Source organism: Xiphophorus hellerii, chromosome 9, assembly GCF_003331165.1.
Source record: "Xiphophorus hellerii strain 12219 chromosome 9, Xiphophorus_hellerii-4.1, whole genome shotgun sequence".
NCBI lineage: Eukaryota > Metazoa > Chordata > Actinopteri > Cyprinodontiformes > Poeciliidae > Xiphophorus > Xiphophorus hellerii.
This window is the reverse complement of record NC_045680.1, coordinates 18,207,047-18,223,336: the sequence shown is the minus strand read 5'-3', so window position 1 is coordinate 18,223,336 and position 16,290 is coordinate 18,207,047. Positions and strand designations below refer to the sequence as shown.

Here is a 16,290-nt window from a genome sequence, read left to right as displayed (position 1 = left end):
TCGTTTGTTAACTGTCCAAATTCTGCTGATTTTCTTTATGAACACAAATTCATTTCAATAAATATCACCTGATGTAATTTATTTTAATTATTCTATTAATAAAGCGCAACTAATACATAAAGTAGTTTCGTGACACATTTCAAAGGTTTATTCTGTTATTTTTGATGAACACGACTTACAGTTGACAAAAACAAAGCTCGGTTTCTTGGAAACACCGACTTTTACATCATACTGATTGTAAAATGCGCTTTAATACATACGGATTGCAATGTGGTTCATAGTCATAGCAAAAAATATCTTTGCTTAATAAATAATCAGTTCCCATGGTGGCACAGATATGTGTTTGAGTGTTACAGATGTGCCTACAAATAATAAACAGTCTTCTTATGATTTCCTAACCCTACAATATTAGATTTTCAATGCAGAGCCTCAGATCCACTGATAAATGTGAATTATTAATAAATCATGGGCAAAAGTAAATAAGTTACAACAAAGGCAAAGTGACACAATGTGAAACTTTTTTTCAACAGACTTTATCACTTTGTGAAAGAAAATTTATGTTACAAATGAAAAACAATATAGATAGTAATGTCAATGAATCAAGAAACTATCACATTAAGTGTGTCACCCAATCACGTCTATGCTTAACATTTAAACTTCTCCCAGTGACACAAATAAACGTTAAGAATGAAGCTGTTGATATAATTTACTATACTGTGTAGAGCCAGATTTTTGCGCATCTACCCTGAGTCATTGCCATCAGAGAGCAGCAGTGGGGCTGGTAAAACAGCATCTAGTCAATGCAGATGCTAAAATATTCAATTAACAATAAAAAAAATTATTAGATCTAATTAGAGGTGAGACTTCTGTAAAGTGTTTTGTATTTATTACAGTATTTCTTAAATCTTTTACACATAATATTTTATGTTTCAGTGATATTCTGTTCTTTAACTGCTGCCACGTGTTTCATTTAGGGTGAAACAACCAGTCAGAGCCAGGAGAAGGCTCTTAGCACTGCCAACCACTCTCGTGTATGCACTTTTCACACCCTCCCATCATCTCTCTCTGTGCTACAGCACAGAGCCTGCCCTGAATGCCCAGCCCAGTTAGCATGCTGGAAAACAGCTTTCCTGTAATGATAAGTTGTTTCTCCGCCACTAGCACATTGAGCAGCGTACACATGTGCATGATTGACAGTGCAAAGCCTTTCCCCACAGTTCTGGTTGGGTGGTTTTGACTGGGAGTGGTGGAATTTCTGAGAAGAACCAGAGGGAGGATGCAGAAGAACTTGATTTTGTCACAGATTATCTCTCTCATGTTATACTGTCATAACATAAGTGACAGTTTTAAGAAATCGATTGTGTTACTATAAAAGTTACCTACTGTAGTGTTAAGAATCAGGTAGGAAAAAACAACTTGATGACATTTTTGCTTTTTTACAGCACATAAACGGATCCAATTTAAGTCTATTAAAGACATCCCATGACTTAGTGGCTCATAAATTATATTTAACAATCAAAACTATTACAGCTAATGATGTAATAGTTACATCATTAGCATACCTGAATTTATGACCACATTTTAAAACAAATTTCTACTGCAAAGCACGTTCCTAAACTAGGCTCGTGTCCTCCAGTTGGCTCTGAGTCTTTGTTTATAATTGAGTCAGCAGGACCGACTGCTTGCCTGGCCAGTAACAACGTTGCTATCAGCAGTGTCAGGGTAAGAGCCAACAACCTGCTGCTTTCTGAGCTGCTGACGACTTAAGCATTCAGCCAAGGGAAAGGATACCTAATGGAGAGAGCCTTTGCTGTTTTAATGTTTTGGTCTTTGGTAGGTTAGACTACCATTATTAACACTTCTAAAGTTGTCTCTGCTTAAGCAGTGGCTTAACAGAGCCCAAGAGCCTTGTGTTTGAGGTATTAACGTACTTAGTGCATCTACAGTCCAGAAGTTGTGATTCTCCCCTAAACTCTTGGATTTTGTTTCACAATCCTCTTCAGGGCGTTATTTTCTCTCCTGCCTGTGCACCTATTTTCTGCCTTCCACTCAACTTTCTATTGGCATGCTTGGAAATATAACTAGCTACTTAACTCTTAATCAAGCAGCATCTTCCAAAACAGTCAATTTAACTTAACCTTCTTCTGCTTTTCAAATAGCATAATTAATTCAGTTTAGCCATAATAATTCATTCAGTTTAGCCATAATAATTAATTCAGTTTAGTCATACCCCACAACTTCTTGATCAGCCAAAAATGAGGTGGCACAAATGAGCTCCAACACCAACTTGCTACATTTCGCAAATACTTAATAAATGTACACAACGTAAAATAATGTTACCCCAAAATGTGTTTAAATGTTGCAAACAACTGTTGACTAATTCAGTCACATTTACTGTAACTGGTAGAGGTGGACTCTTACTTTTATATTCACTCTATTTCTAATAACAGCAAGTGATGAAACAGGTTTCAACTGTATTAGTCACAGCACAAAATGAATAGTCCAGGAAACAACTCATAATTATAGTTTCGTGTGTTTTGATGGTTTTATAATGTGAAAGATTAGACGTTTTGCTTTCCGTTTACGCAAAAATGGCTTTCATGGAAGAGGTGCATGACAAAGATTGTTGCTGACAGAAAAATCAGAACCAAGTCCTGTTCTCAGTTTGGCCCAAGCCACGCAGGGGGGACACAGCAAATATGTGGAAGAAGATGCTCCGGGTAGTGAAGCCCAAAACTGAACCTCTTGGTTTGCATGCTAAGTGATATCATGTAGTTGGATACTCTGAACTCAGCATCTCCATGGTGAAAAAATGGTAGTGAGAGCATCAAACTGTGGGGAAGCCTCTCTTCATCCATTGATGGGAAGATGGAGCTAACAGCAGGGTAATCCTTCAGATAGGCCATTTAGAGACAATAAAGGTTTGAGAGCTAATTTACATCAAACCCTATTCATGTGTTAGAAAAGTTCATTCAAAGTACAGTCATAGTAAACGAATACCTTAAACACACTGGTGTTCAACATGGCAGTGGCACATGATGTAGTGGGAAAACGTTTATTCAGCAGGCATGAGAGCTGGTCAGATTTGATTTGGATACATTGGAGGCCACAAACGATTTGATCAGATCACGAGCTTCAATGCAACAGTTTATATCAAACCATGTATCTTTTGTTGTTGTTGTTGTTGTTCTGACTTCCAGGATTAAAACCGTTCAAAAGGGATAGAGGTTTAAAATAATACAACAGTACAAAAAAACAAACATAGAAATTATAAGAAATGACATGGGTCGATGTCAAAGTATAGAAAATAAATATTGGCAACATACAGTAGATCCAAACACTATGTTGTATTGGTTATCTTTACCCAGAATGCCTTGCGCTGTAGTTCATGTCCTGCTTTAGGAGCGGTTTCAGATCCACTTGGTATTCACATAATGCATTCGAACAGAGTTTACTCCAACCAAACCAAGACCTACGTTTTTAGGCAGACCAGAGGTTGATTGCACATTCACACCTCTCCAAGCAAACCACATTTTCTTTTCAAAAGTACTACAGTCTGAGAAAAGTGAACGAAACAGGGCTGGTGTGAATGCACCGTTTAAAGCACTGAGTTCTGTTATTTTCTTGCATTCAGATGGTAATGAGTTATAATTTTTTAAATGAAAACAGTAGATTGACCAAGATTTGAAAATTGACGTTCACTATGCTCTTTGTACATGACTGAGCTTCAGCTGGACTTGCAGCTGTAATTGTAGTAATGGTGGTTCTACGGAGTATTAGCTGAATTCAGATAGATGCCACACCTTTCAGATTTTTATTTGTAAATATATATATATATACACTGCCTGGCCAAAAAAAAAGTTGCCACCAAAAAATGGTCACACTCTCTAATATTTTGTTGGACCGCCTTTAGCTTTGATTACAGCCCGCATTCGCTGTGGCATTGTTTCAATAAGCTTCTGCAGTGTCACAAGATTTATTTCCATCCAGTGTTGCATTAATCTTTCACCAAGATCTTGTATTGATGATGGGAGAGTCTGACCACTGCGCAAAGCCTTCTCCAGCACATCCCAAAGATTCTCAATGGGGTTAAGGTCTGGACTCTGTGGTGGCCAATCCATGTGTGAAAAAGATGTCTCATGCTCCCTGAACCACTCTTTCACAATGTGAGCCCGATGAATCCTGGCATTGTCGTCTTGGAATATGCCCGTTCCATTTGGGAAGACAAAATCCATCGATGGAATAACCTGGTCATTCAGTATATTCAGGTAGTCAGCTGACCTCATTCTTTGGGCACACAATGTTGCTGAACCTAGACCTGACCAACTTCAGCAACCCCAGATCATAGCACTGCCCCCACAGGCTTGTACAGTAGGCACTAGGCATGATGGGTGCATCACTTCACCTGCCTCTCTTCTTACCCTGATGCGCCCATCACTCTGGAACAGGGTAAATCTGGACTCATCAGACCACATGACCCTCTTCCATTCCTCCAGAGTCCAATCTTTATGCTCCCTAGCAAACTGAAGCCTTTTTTTCTGGTTAGCCTCACTGATTAGAGGTTTTCTTAGGGCTACACAGCTGTTCAATCCCAACCCCTTGAATTCCCTTCGCATTGTGCGTGTGGAAATGCTTTTGCGTTCACAATTAAACAAACTCCTGAGTTCTGCTGTTGTTTGTCTTCGATTTGATTTGACCAAACGTTTAAGTAATCGCCGATCACGATCATTCAGGATTTTTTTCCGACCACATTTCTTCCTGGAAGACGATGGTTCCCCACCATCCTTCCAGTTTTTAATGATGCGTTGGACAGTTCTTAACCCAATTCTAGTAGTTTCTGCAATCTCCTTAGATGTTTTCTCTGCTTGATGCATGCCAATGATTTGACCCTTCTTAAACAGACTAACGTCTTTTCCACGACCACAGGATGTGTCTTTTGCCATGGTTGTTTAAGAAATGAGGAGTTACTCATTGCATCAGCTGGGGTTAAATAACTTGTTGCCAGCTGAAAGATAATCGCCTATGCAATACTTATCCAATAGGAGGCTTGTACCTATTTGCTTAGTTAAATCCAGGTGGCGACTTTTATTTTGGCCAGGCAGTGTATATATATATATATATATATATATATATATATATATATATATATATATATATATTAAAACCAGTGTCATTTTCCCGCCACCTCATAATTTCTTTTTGCCACACCTTTAAATGTGATACTTTCAAAGGACAGTGTGCATGAATGAAGATCATGTTCCCCTTTTAACCATTTTAACTAGGAGTGGTGAGAAAATGGAACCAAACCATCTGTCAGATGAAGCGACAAATAAAAGAGAAAAATTACATGAGACTTTAGTCATACTGACACCGCTACCTTTTAGTCAAAACGAAACTAAGGCAAACCTGAGCAATTGTACCATGGGGTTTTAATTGATGTAATGCAGGACTTGAAAATGTTAACAAGAATTGAAAGAGGATATACTTAAAATAATAACTATTTCGCAAGTCTTGTAATATTCAACAGTTCAATTGAATTTGTGTGCCTAAACAACATATCAGAACTTAATCCGACTAAACGCGAGAAGACAAAATGAAGCTCGCACATTCTCTGTAGATGATTTTTTTTTTCTCTTCAGCAACTGCTAACCACAACAAACCCATTTAGGCCACCGCATTTCAACACCATGGTAACACAATATGTGTAATAACTCTGCACACACACAAACATACACGCATGTACGTGAGCACGCACCACGTTATATCATCTTTTTCACCCAATCAATGTTCCCAGCATTGCACCAAAAATAGCTCTGGTAAAGCAGAAGTTCAGCATCTATGTGTTAAAGTGCAATCTGACATCATTTCCTCTTACAACCAAATGACAGAGGCACTCAAGAATAAAGCTGCTGCACATTTTGCCACTCTTATCCGTGTCGTGTGATGGGGTTATTAGATCATATTCAGCGGACTAATTTGATCAGTGATGTAGTCTCACACGGATGCCAGTAAAGACAACCTTGCTGGTGACACATCTTCTTGCTGTGCAGATTGAGATGTTGGTGCAAAAGGCGTTAATTTCTCTTCAAAGACCCCCACCTCTGCAAGCTGGCTGCAGTTAACACAATTGTAGGAGGGAGTTTTACATGCACCGAAGTTACTTAATTACAATTTGCTGCCTCAAAGATATCAAATAAAAACATAATGAACATTTTCCGTCTTGAACGAGATTGCACCTTGATTTCCTCCCCATGAAAACACAAAATCTCCAATATGCAGTTGAATAATTCACATGCTGGTTTTAGTACTACAAACAACAGCATTTTGAGGGTTTAGATGCTTAGATTTCCATGCACTGATACACATTTATGTACTTTTTTTCTTTCAAAATATGACTGTTGTTTTTGGGAAATCAATAAAGACTCAACTCATGCATTGCCCCTGTCTGTAAAAAGGTGAATTGTAAAAGTGTCATAACAGGGATTTCTACATTTCTGAGTCACCTGATGATCATTTTTCTTTTTCTTGTGATGAGTCCAGCCAATCGATAAGTCACAATCTTTGCCGATGCATCTGCTGGCGTAAATCATTACAACAGAACTTGACTGTGATGCTCCCACTTATGTGCAGGTAATGCACAATATGTAAAAACATAGAAATAGAGCCTTTTAATTTCTTTATTCCTCTGTGCGAAATACTAAGGCGAACATTTCATTACTGTAACACAAACACACAAGACATGCATCAAAAAGTCGGATGATATTTGTGACATCAAAGGTGCAAAAGCCTTTTACACACACTCCTCTGAGGTGAGGACATATCACTCAATGAGTCATTCTTTGTCGTATTTGTGGACATAAGTGTGGGGAGTGTCAGAGCAATAAACATCAACAGAGTGGCCAAAGTGTCAGTGCCCGACCCCCACAGCGCAGGCGTTTGAATCTGTTATACACTTGGTTTTTCCCCCTTCAGTTGGAACTACGTGTGCCTTGAGGAGGAAGGGTCGTCTCAGGCTCAACTCAAAGTCTTTTTAGTAGGTTACGCGTCTTTATTTGGACTGAAATGGCATCCATTTGTATTTAAAAAGATGTGATAAGGATTTTGTCTGGGCCTTTTTCTGTTTTTACATACGCAAAGGTAAAATAGATTCTTCATTCAGCAGAGGCCAATTTTGTCATGTTTGCTGATAGGCAAGGGTCTGAGAAATTAGCAATATAGAAAGAAAGGATAAATAATTTTTTATGTCTTTTCAGCCACATGTTTCACATTAATAAAATATTTAGTTTGTGGGCTGGAAGCTTTAGACATCCATCACGTTCTGCATGAAAACAGAAACCTGATGAAACTTGATAAAATATTTATAGTGATATCTTTACTAACAGATGAGGAGATGAAAAAAATAATTGCTTGTGTGGAACTACCTCAATCTTAATCATTACCATAATATGTTTGGGCCTTTCTGAATGCATTTCCCCCCAGGTTATGATGGTTATACAGTATAATGCACAACTTCACTGACTTTCAAAAATAAGAACTGGGTGAAAACAAAATAATTTGTTGTGGATTTCCATACGTCACAAATAATCTAAACTATACATGTGAGCTCATAACTACTGTCAAGTATAGAAAAACAACATCCTGTGTTTTCCTTTTGTCTTTTTGTAACATATTGTGTGGGTTTTCAATATGATTAATAATAATATCAAAGCAATTCAAGTTATTTAGGCCTTATGCTTGTATGGACTCTCTCCGGTGTGAGAGAGTGACCATAAAAGCATGGGCACTCTTATATAGAGTCTTCATGCAAGACACTCCATAAAATTAAATCTTGAGTAGTGAATTGTGTCTCAAGTTCTTAGTGGCTGGATATCCCATTATGTTTTCCATCAGGATTGGTGGAAAGAGTCAAATTCTTCATTTGTATCATTCGATTGGTAGCATCATGCTATGGGTCTATTTATGGTACCTGGTAATGTACATTAAGGTAAAAAAAGTAAAGAATGAGGATTCCTCCAAATGTTCCAACTTGCTCTCAATCAGATAATTGGAAATTAGACAGATTTTACAGGACAACAATGCCTACATGTCATGTTGGATTTTAGCATTGATAAAGATGAATTAATGTCAGGCTTGTGGAAAGGTTGTGACCTTATCTCTGATTTATTCCACAAAATCAGCCAATGAAAATTCATAATACCAATTCTGCTATTAGTGGTGAAATACCCAGACATTATGCCAGAACTTCGTGAATGACTACAAAAAGCATGAAGTGAAAGTATAATTTTTTTAGGGATAGTTGACCAAATATTAGTTGTAGGTGTGCATATATACTATACACTTCAGTAAATATAAGAAAAAACAACAATTACTTTAAACATGTGAACCTAATTCTGGTATTAGAAAATTATTTAATCTGGGTCCTTCAAACCAGTTTGGGTCATTTCATAAAAGCCCCAAGTTTATTACCCATTGAGGTGAATGATGTGTGTAAATAGCTCACCAGATTTTTGATCTCAAAGACACGCAGTCTGGACGTGTTTTCACTTATATAGTTGTTCAGATCAACAGGGTAGATTCTTGAATTAGAAAAGACATTAATAAAAAATTAATGAAGAAAATAAAATATGTCCGCATTATTTATCAACACACAATATATTAAACTCCCATAGTAGTTTAATAAATTGATTTCCATGTTTGCTTCAAACAGTTTTGAAGAATAGCTATAAGTAATATTTATTTTTCACTTAAAAACACTTTCGCCTGAAAGTGTTTTTAAGATGTAAAATGTGTTTTTGCATTTAATTGTTTTGAAGGTCCACCCATTAATTTGTGTACATTTATTCACTGAGGGAAAACCATACAACAGCAGTTTTAGTTAACATAATATGGCATTTTTCTTTTAACATTTCTTGAGGTTGGAGCATACAGAGAGAGTGACCTTTTATCATCCCTCCAGAGTCCTCACTCCTCTCTTATGGCTTGGGTCAGAATCTGTAAAAATGCCAAGTAAAGACACATTGTTAGCTGACTGGTAGTCTGTCTGATTGTTAAAAAATGTTCTGGTATATGTAGAAATTCACAATTCAACCTACCCCAACAAGATAGGACCTTTGAATGAAAAGTGTCACAGTAAACTCAGACCATTATGCCCCTCATATTCAGAGATTAAGATACAAAATTATGACAGGACAAGACCAGGCATACTTGAAAACAGTTAATGCTTCAAAAATTGTGCTTTATCATGTCAACAGTACATGTTGCATTGTTGCCAGATGCTTTAGATTAATTTATTTAAAGGGAAAGAAATCTACTGATACTGCACTGATATATTTGAAATCTTTTGTCATATACTGGATACAATTATTGTCAGTTTCAAGCATCAAAATTAATTTAAAGGCGACCTTTTTTGAGCCAGTGAACATTATTTTCCCCTAGATTCTGGTCAGTCATCATCCAATTTCCTTTCTTTTGTTCTTGAGAAGATGGAGTAAAGTCTGCAGGATGCTGAAGGAAAAACCATTACCTGTTTGTGTCAACAGAGGGCAGCAGAGCCCTGTTTGACATTTGAAGAGTGTAGACGAACAATACTGTACCTTAAATCCTGAGTTATTTGTTTAGATTTTTATGTAATGTATTTAACTCTCCCTACATGCATTTTCCTCTCTCCCATACCTTATACATCTGACATACATAAGTCAGCATGCAGGTGTATAATGCCCCACGGTATTTCTGCCTTCTAATTATATCGAAAGTTTTTTTCTCACCTCAGTCTCCTAATGACCACTGTGCAAGGTCTCTAATACATTAACATTTTCCCTGCATGTCTCTATCGAGGCTCTCCACCCTCTGCTCAGTGAAAACTCCCCACCTCGACACTCTCAAAGCCAAAAATAGGCAACTGAACTGAAACCTGCTGCACAGTGAATGTCCTTTATGATTGAAGACAGCGAGCAGCCACATTTACATGACGAACATGATACAGTTAGAGTTGTGTTTACAGCTGCACTGAAGTTCACTGTTTACCAAATGATACTTTAGCAGTTTAATAACAGTAGAGCAGGAAAGTCAGATTAATCACTCAACAGTACTATAAACAGTCACATTAATTTCAATATCAGCAATACAAAATATATATTACATCTTACTTATCATATTCTGTCTACACAATTTTGGTGATCAAAGAACACAGAGGGCTGTTTGTTTTAGAAATACAAAGTGTTAAAGTATGAACCAAAGTCTGTACATGCATTCGCTTTTAAAGTTTTCCGTTTTAGACCAAAGGGGTAAAACTCTTGTACAGATTTACCAAAAATAATAATGAAAAATGTAACTAGAAAATGTGTCTTCATGATTTGTCATCGTTCGTACACGTGTTCACTTGGGTCCTTAAAAAAGTGTGTTGACTCCGATGTTCGCTGTGAACAGATGTTACAGGTAGAAGTAGCTTTTCTCTTCTGCACAGGTTTTACAGTAGCTCACATGTTTCTTGGCAACCCTGGTAAAGAATAAATAACCTTAAAATTACCTTTCCTTGCAGCAGTTAATTCTCACACAGAAAAATTTGAAGAAAAAAAAAAATCCGAGAACACTAAATCAGTGGGGAAGGGAAAATCTTATATAAGGAAATCATTGTTTTTAACAAAATCCTTGGTGATACCAAAATTGGACTCCTCCTTTTACTAATTTACTACTACTAGGTATTCATATTTTACCAGTAGGGCAGCACTAATCCATGTATAAAATTTCACAAGGTCAGAGCACACAGAGAGAAATCACTGAAGAAGGTAGATTTTATGGTAAGCCATTTCTGGGTTGATTCAGCCACATGGTTTGGATCAGTATGTTAAAAATTTTTATTTCAAATGTTATGGTATTTCAAAGAGTTCATGAAGCCATGCACTCTTTGTAGGTATAAGGTGCTTTCCCACCTCTTATTGCCTATTCAATGGGTAACCTGCCTGAAGTGTTTTTGTGACAAAAAAGCTCAATCTTAGGCTCATCTTAACAAAGCCCTTGGTTCCTGTTAAAGTCCCAGTAGAGTTCAACAAACTCTATAAATTTTTGTTGGTGATGGCAGTCTAATATTTTTGCTAATATAACTCACAAACAACCATCTAAGGTATGTTATAGAGACTTGGTGAGATGCCCCTCTTTGCTGCAGATCTCTAACAGGGAGATTATTTATTTAAATTAAGGCTCCTCCTCATGGTAAAATAAACATGAGTCCTTGTCCATACAGTGTATCAGTGAGTAAAAAAATGGGCCTCCTTTGTTAAATTTACACAATAGGAAAAGATAACGTTATATATTAATAATCTGTAGATCATACACACAATTTCTTACCTAAAAAAGTCTACATTTTATTAATTTGATTAAAGGCATTTTGTTTTCCAATGCAAAAAAAAAAATTATCAACAAAAAGATTGGATTTTTCCTAAGATCTCTGTGTGAGGTCATGCTTCTGCAACTAAAGATCAATTAATTTTTAGGCATTTTACAATCTATTAACCCTGGTGCACATAAATGTGGCCGGTGCTGTGCCTGGTGCTCTGTGGTCAAATTGGCAGTGATGTAGAAACTGGTACTAAGTTGATCTATTTTCAAAAATCCATTAGTAAAATCACAATCAGCATAAGCGAAGGCGTTTTAACTGTATTGAGCTCTTATTATGCACCAAATAGCTGGAATTATCTAAATATATATATTGGCAAGTCCTTGGCAATTACTGAGCACCACCATCTAATTATGTCTTCATCAGGTTGGAGTGCTTGAGTCAGTTCAAATGGAGCAGATTCTGTATGTGGTCCTTCAAAAGCGAGGATGACAGTTCCTTTAGGAAAGAGGTGTGTTGGCATGACCTTCGTAAAGGTTAAAGACGTGTGGGACGGTGGGGTCTTATGTTGCTTGTCTTTTAACAGTCTGTTCAAAATTTTGAGACTTCCTTCTCTGGAATTAAACTTATATACACAATTATATGAACAAAACGAAGAGCAGTAGAAATGTATCAAAGCATCATACTGTAGTTTGACATTTTGCATGCATACACAAGTTTCTTTCTGAACAAAACCTCGTCCTAATAAAATGTCCTGTGGATTATTGGTTTTAATGTTTCGCACAAATTTAATTTGTTCTGTTAATTTGTGTCTTAGTTTGTATCTGAAGCAGTGAAAACCACTAGGGGTTCTGCAGAATCAAATCATTTTCATGTTGAACTTTCGTGCTCCCCCCTGTCCTCCGCTGGCTGCTGGTCCGTCCACTTTTCTGAAAGAATATTCAACCGAGAAGTTGTTTTTGTGCTGTCCTCTACCCCGACTCCACACAAATAGCAGGATGAAGCAGAACAAGACCACTCCCAGAAACATGATACAGCCCATAGCTGTAGATATTAGAATGGTCTTGAGGTCAAGGGTGAACTTCAAGAACACCCTGGTGTCATTCAGATTTGTGTCGTTAAGGTCCCCGGCATAGTAGGTGCGGTTGGCCATGAGTGCTGCATCCAGTGGTAGCCCACTGACTGTGAGCGTAGCAAAGTAGGTGTCATTTCCACCAGCATTGCTAGCGATGCAGATGTAGGTTCCACTATCAGTTACCTGGGCGTAGCGTATTTCTAGAGTGCCCTCTGGTAACACAGTCAGTCGCCCACTGCTCTTTGTGGTTATGCGTCGACGCTGAGGAGAAATCCAGAATATCACCGGCGTTGGCTCACCTTCTGCTCTGCAGATAAACGACACTACTTGCCCTTCGCGGGCTGAAATTTGCTGCAGTTTCCTGTTGCGAATTTTAGGTTTCTGGCAAGTAAAGTGGTCAAAAAGAGCTGAGTCGGTGAAAGCACTAAGAGCCCGGCCTTGGACTTCAACAGGGGTCATACACACAGGGGAGGCACCATCAAAATTAAGGGTCTTCCTACGCTGAAGGATCCAGAGGAGGCGGCAGTCACAGGCAAGAGGGTTTCTATCCAAGCGCAGCGTCTCAAGAGTGTTGACTGACTGAAAGGCTCCCTCTTCCAAGGTCACTAAGCTGTTGGTTGAAAGATTAAGAAGGCGGATTTGCCTCAGACCACCTAGTGCATAAGGTTGAACTACTGCCAGGTTAGTGTTCACCAGATGCAGCTCCTTCAGTCTGATGAGATCCCGCAGACCCCAGGACTCTAACACAATGATTGGATTATAGGAAAGGTTGAGGCTAGTGAGGTGAGCCAAACTACGAAGGGCAGAGGTGGGCACAGAGGTGATGTTGGTGTGAGTAATGGACAGCCAAGACAAATTAAGGCCTTGAAGGCTATGAGGGGAGATATATTCCAAAAAGGGCCAATGATCAATCTCCAGACCTCTAAGGTTTCCAAGTTTTCGAAAGTTCTGGTCGTCTAAGGAGGAGATGCTAAGATACCTGAGTCGCAGAGTCACCAGGTTGTGCAGATAGGATAACGATTGGCTGGACACCGATGTCAGGTTGCATCTCTCAATTGTCAGCTCCTTGAGTCCTACTAATCCCAAAAAAGCCTTGTTAGAAATGTAAACCAGATCATTGTCACCAACCTCCAGGTTCTTAAGACTTTTTAGGTCTTGAAAAGTGAAGTCCAAAAGAATTACAATCTTATTTCCACTCAAATCTAAGGAGGTGAGGTTGGAGAGACGCGAGAAAGCTCCCATGGGAACCAGTTTTAGCTGGTTACCCCTCAGTGAAAGTGACTGCAAGTTCTGAAGACTTGAAAACGCATTTGGCTCCAGGACACTGATCATGTTATCACTGAGTTCCAGCTTCTCCAGGCGTGTATATGGAAGCAGATCATCCTGTTCTATCCAGCGAAGTTTATTCCCACTTAGGTCCAAAACTTTGGTGTCAGGCGGGATTCCCTCCGGCAAGGAGGACAGACGTTTACCAAAACAGGACACAGTCTTCAGCTTCGCAATGCAGTCACAACGCAGGGGACATCCTTGACTTTGGGTGGAGGACACTGTGATCATAAGCAGCAAGAAGAGGAAAGGCAGCAGCCAACATACGCCCAGGCCAACCCCCATGGCCCTCCTTTCTGCTTCTTCCTCTGACTCCTGTGTGAGTTTCAATCACTGGGTCTGGCACCTGAGCAAAAGGATAGAGGGACAAGTTGGAAAAATAGAAAATGTGAAGGTAGGAAAGAGGTAAAGAAGAAGAGGAAGAGACAAAAATAAAGATAGTGAGATCAAATTCATTTAATTTAATTCCCTTTAAGCAATCAAACATTGTGAATAGGGCATAAGTTATGTGTTTTAAACTCAAATATACCTGAAACAGAGGTCAAATTAAAGATAGAGTGCAATAATCCCCATAGGATTTGTCTATAGGTGTTCTTGCTTTACAATGGTTAACTGTGTTCTGTTGAAAACTGCAAGGATTTTAAACTAGAGACAACTCTTAATAGCTCTAGACTGAGTTTCATCACAGCTATGAGTTAGTTATACATGTGAATTACAATAGGTAATTCACATGTATTACCTATTGTATGCATCTTTCCATGTTTCCCTCTGGCTCTTGAATTGTATATTGAGAAAGGGAAATTGTGGATCTCTTTAATTCATAAAGCATTGTGTGAGATATTACATGATAAACTAAGGCAACTGTTGACTTTCAAACAGCAAACAGACCGGCAAATGGACTTTGTCGACTTATCAATACACAGAAGGGAAACCAGCGGATTTATTGCTCTACAGAAGAAAACATAGGCCTACAAAGTGGAAACACATGGAGGAAAGTGTCCATGAACAACACAACACAGTCATTCACCACAGCAGAAGGTCACAACACACAATAATTCAATCCAGCCCATCATCTGCATGAGTCTCTGAGGACATAAGGCTTATCATAAGACGAGCTTGCTAAGCATGGCCCACCGATGGGTTTCCTATTAGATAAATTCCTATAAATGTGTGAGGTTCTTCTACCCAATGCCTCAGTCTGCTGATGGATGTCAACAGCAAAGTAGTAATCTCCCATAAACCCGGCATGAAATGCCAAATAACAGCATGGACAGTTACTCCCGGATGCACATTATAATAGGCAAACAGCCTGGTGAATCTGACAGTGTCTCACAGACAAGTTTGTTCTTAATTCACAGAAAATTAAAAGGCCAAGTAATACATCACAAAAGAATGTTTCAAGTTTTTCTTTTCTTTTCCTACTTACCATTACTTAGAGATTCCCATTAGAAACATCTATAACCCTTTGTAATTAAGGGCTTTGTTGTAAATATCATTCTTAGACCTTTAAAATTAGTTTCCTGAGGGGTTTATAAAAAAAAAAATAATTAAGATGTCCACTTTTAAGTACCCAACCTTTAAACAGATACTGGAGTCACTTTACTATGTACACCTATTCAATTCATCATTGGCATAGATAGCTAATTAATCAATCACATGGTAGCAACCTCAAAGCATTTAGACTTCTACACAAAGTAAAAATGACTATCTGAAGTTCAAGCTGAGCATCGAAAATAAATAAAGGAGCTTTAAGTGACTTCAGATATGGGATGGATGTTGGTGTCATAGAAGCATGTTTAAATATTTCAGACACAGGTAATCTGCTGGGATTTTCAGGCACAACCATCTCTGAGGTGTAAAGAGAATGATTAGAAAAAGAGAGAATATTCATGACTGAGAGTTATGAGGATGAAAACATCTTGCACACGTTGAATCTTGAGGGCAACAGTAGAAAACTTCACCAGGTGTCACCGTTGACAGATCAGAAAAAGAAACTGAGGCTAGAGTTTACACAGGCTCACCAAAGTTTGACAAGCTGGAAAACTGTTGCAGCTGAATCTCAATTTTAGCTGCAACTTTCACTTGTTGAATCTTTGTCATTAAGAATTAGAAAGTTCAGATGGGGTCCAACCTGGTACTACCAAAGTGTGACAGCGATGGTGCAAAACAAACAAAAAACACTGTCATATATACTATACATTTAATTCTCTCTTATCTTGCACAAATGTTTACCAGTGTTTTTTAAGATGATGTGAAGATGTTGTGAAAATGCCTTTAAAATCTTGATACATGCTTACTGCTTTGCAAAGGATTAAATAATGTCTTTCATAATGTTGTAACTTGGAACTCACTATAACCAAAGGATCCTATTTTCAGCTAACAGATGCTTACTATTTTTATAGACTCAAAAAAATTAAAACCTAAAAATATGTGACCTGATCAAAGCAGTTTGTTCTAAAATGAGAAGTGCACTGTGGGAAGAAAACAGATCCATGTGTAATATACTAAAAATCTTTGACCTTTTACCACATATTTGCAACTCACACACAAACATTTG

At 38.1% G+C, this 16,290-nt stretch overlaps 1 protein-coding gene across 1 annotated transcript in view; it reads right to left on the bottom strand.

The window, feature by feature from the left end:
- Nucleotides 1–9,914: 9,914 nt before the first annotated feature.
- lingo3a (leucine rich repeat and Ig domain containing 3a) overlaps nt 9,915–16,290 on the bottom strand; it is a 42,438-nt gene continuing 36,062 nt past the window's right edge. The window contains exon 2 of the mRNA XM_032572946.1: nt 9,915–14,079. Coding sequence (XP_032428837.1) covers nt 12,192–14,018 — 1,827 coding nt within the window. The 5' untranslated portion in view covers nt 14,019–14,079 and the 3' untranslated portion in view covers nt 9,915–12,191. The remainder of the gene's footprint in view (nt 14,080–16,290) is intronic.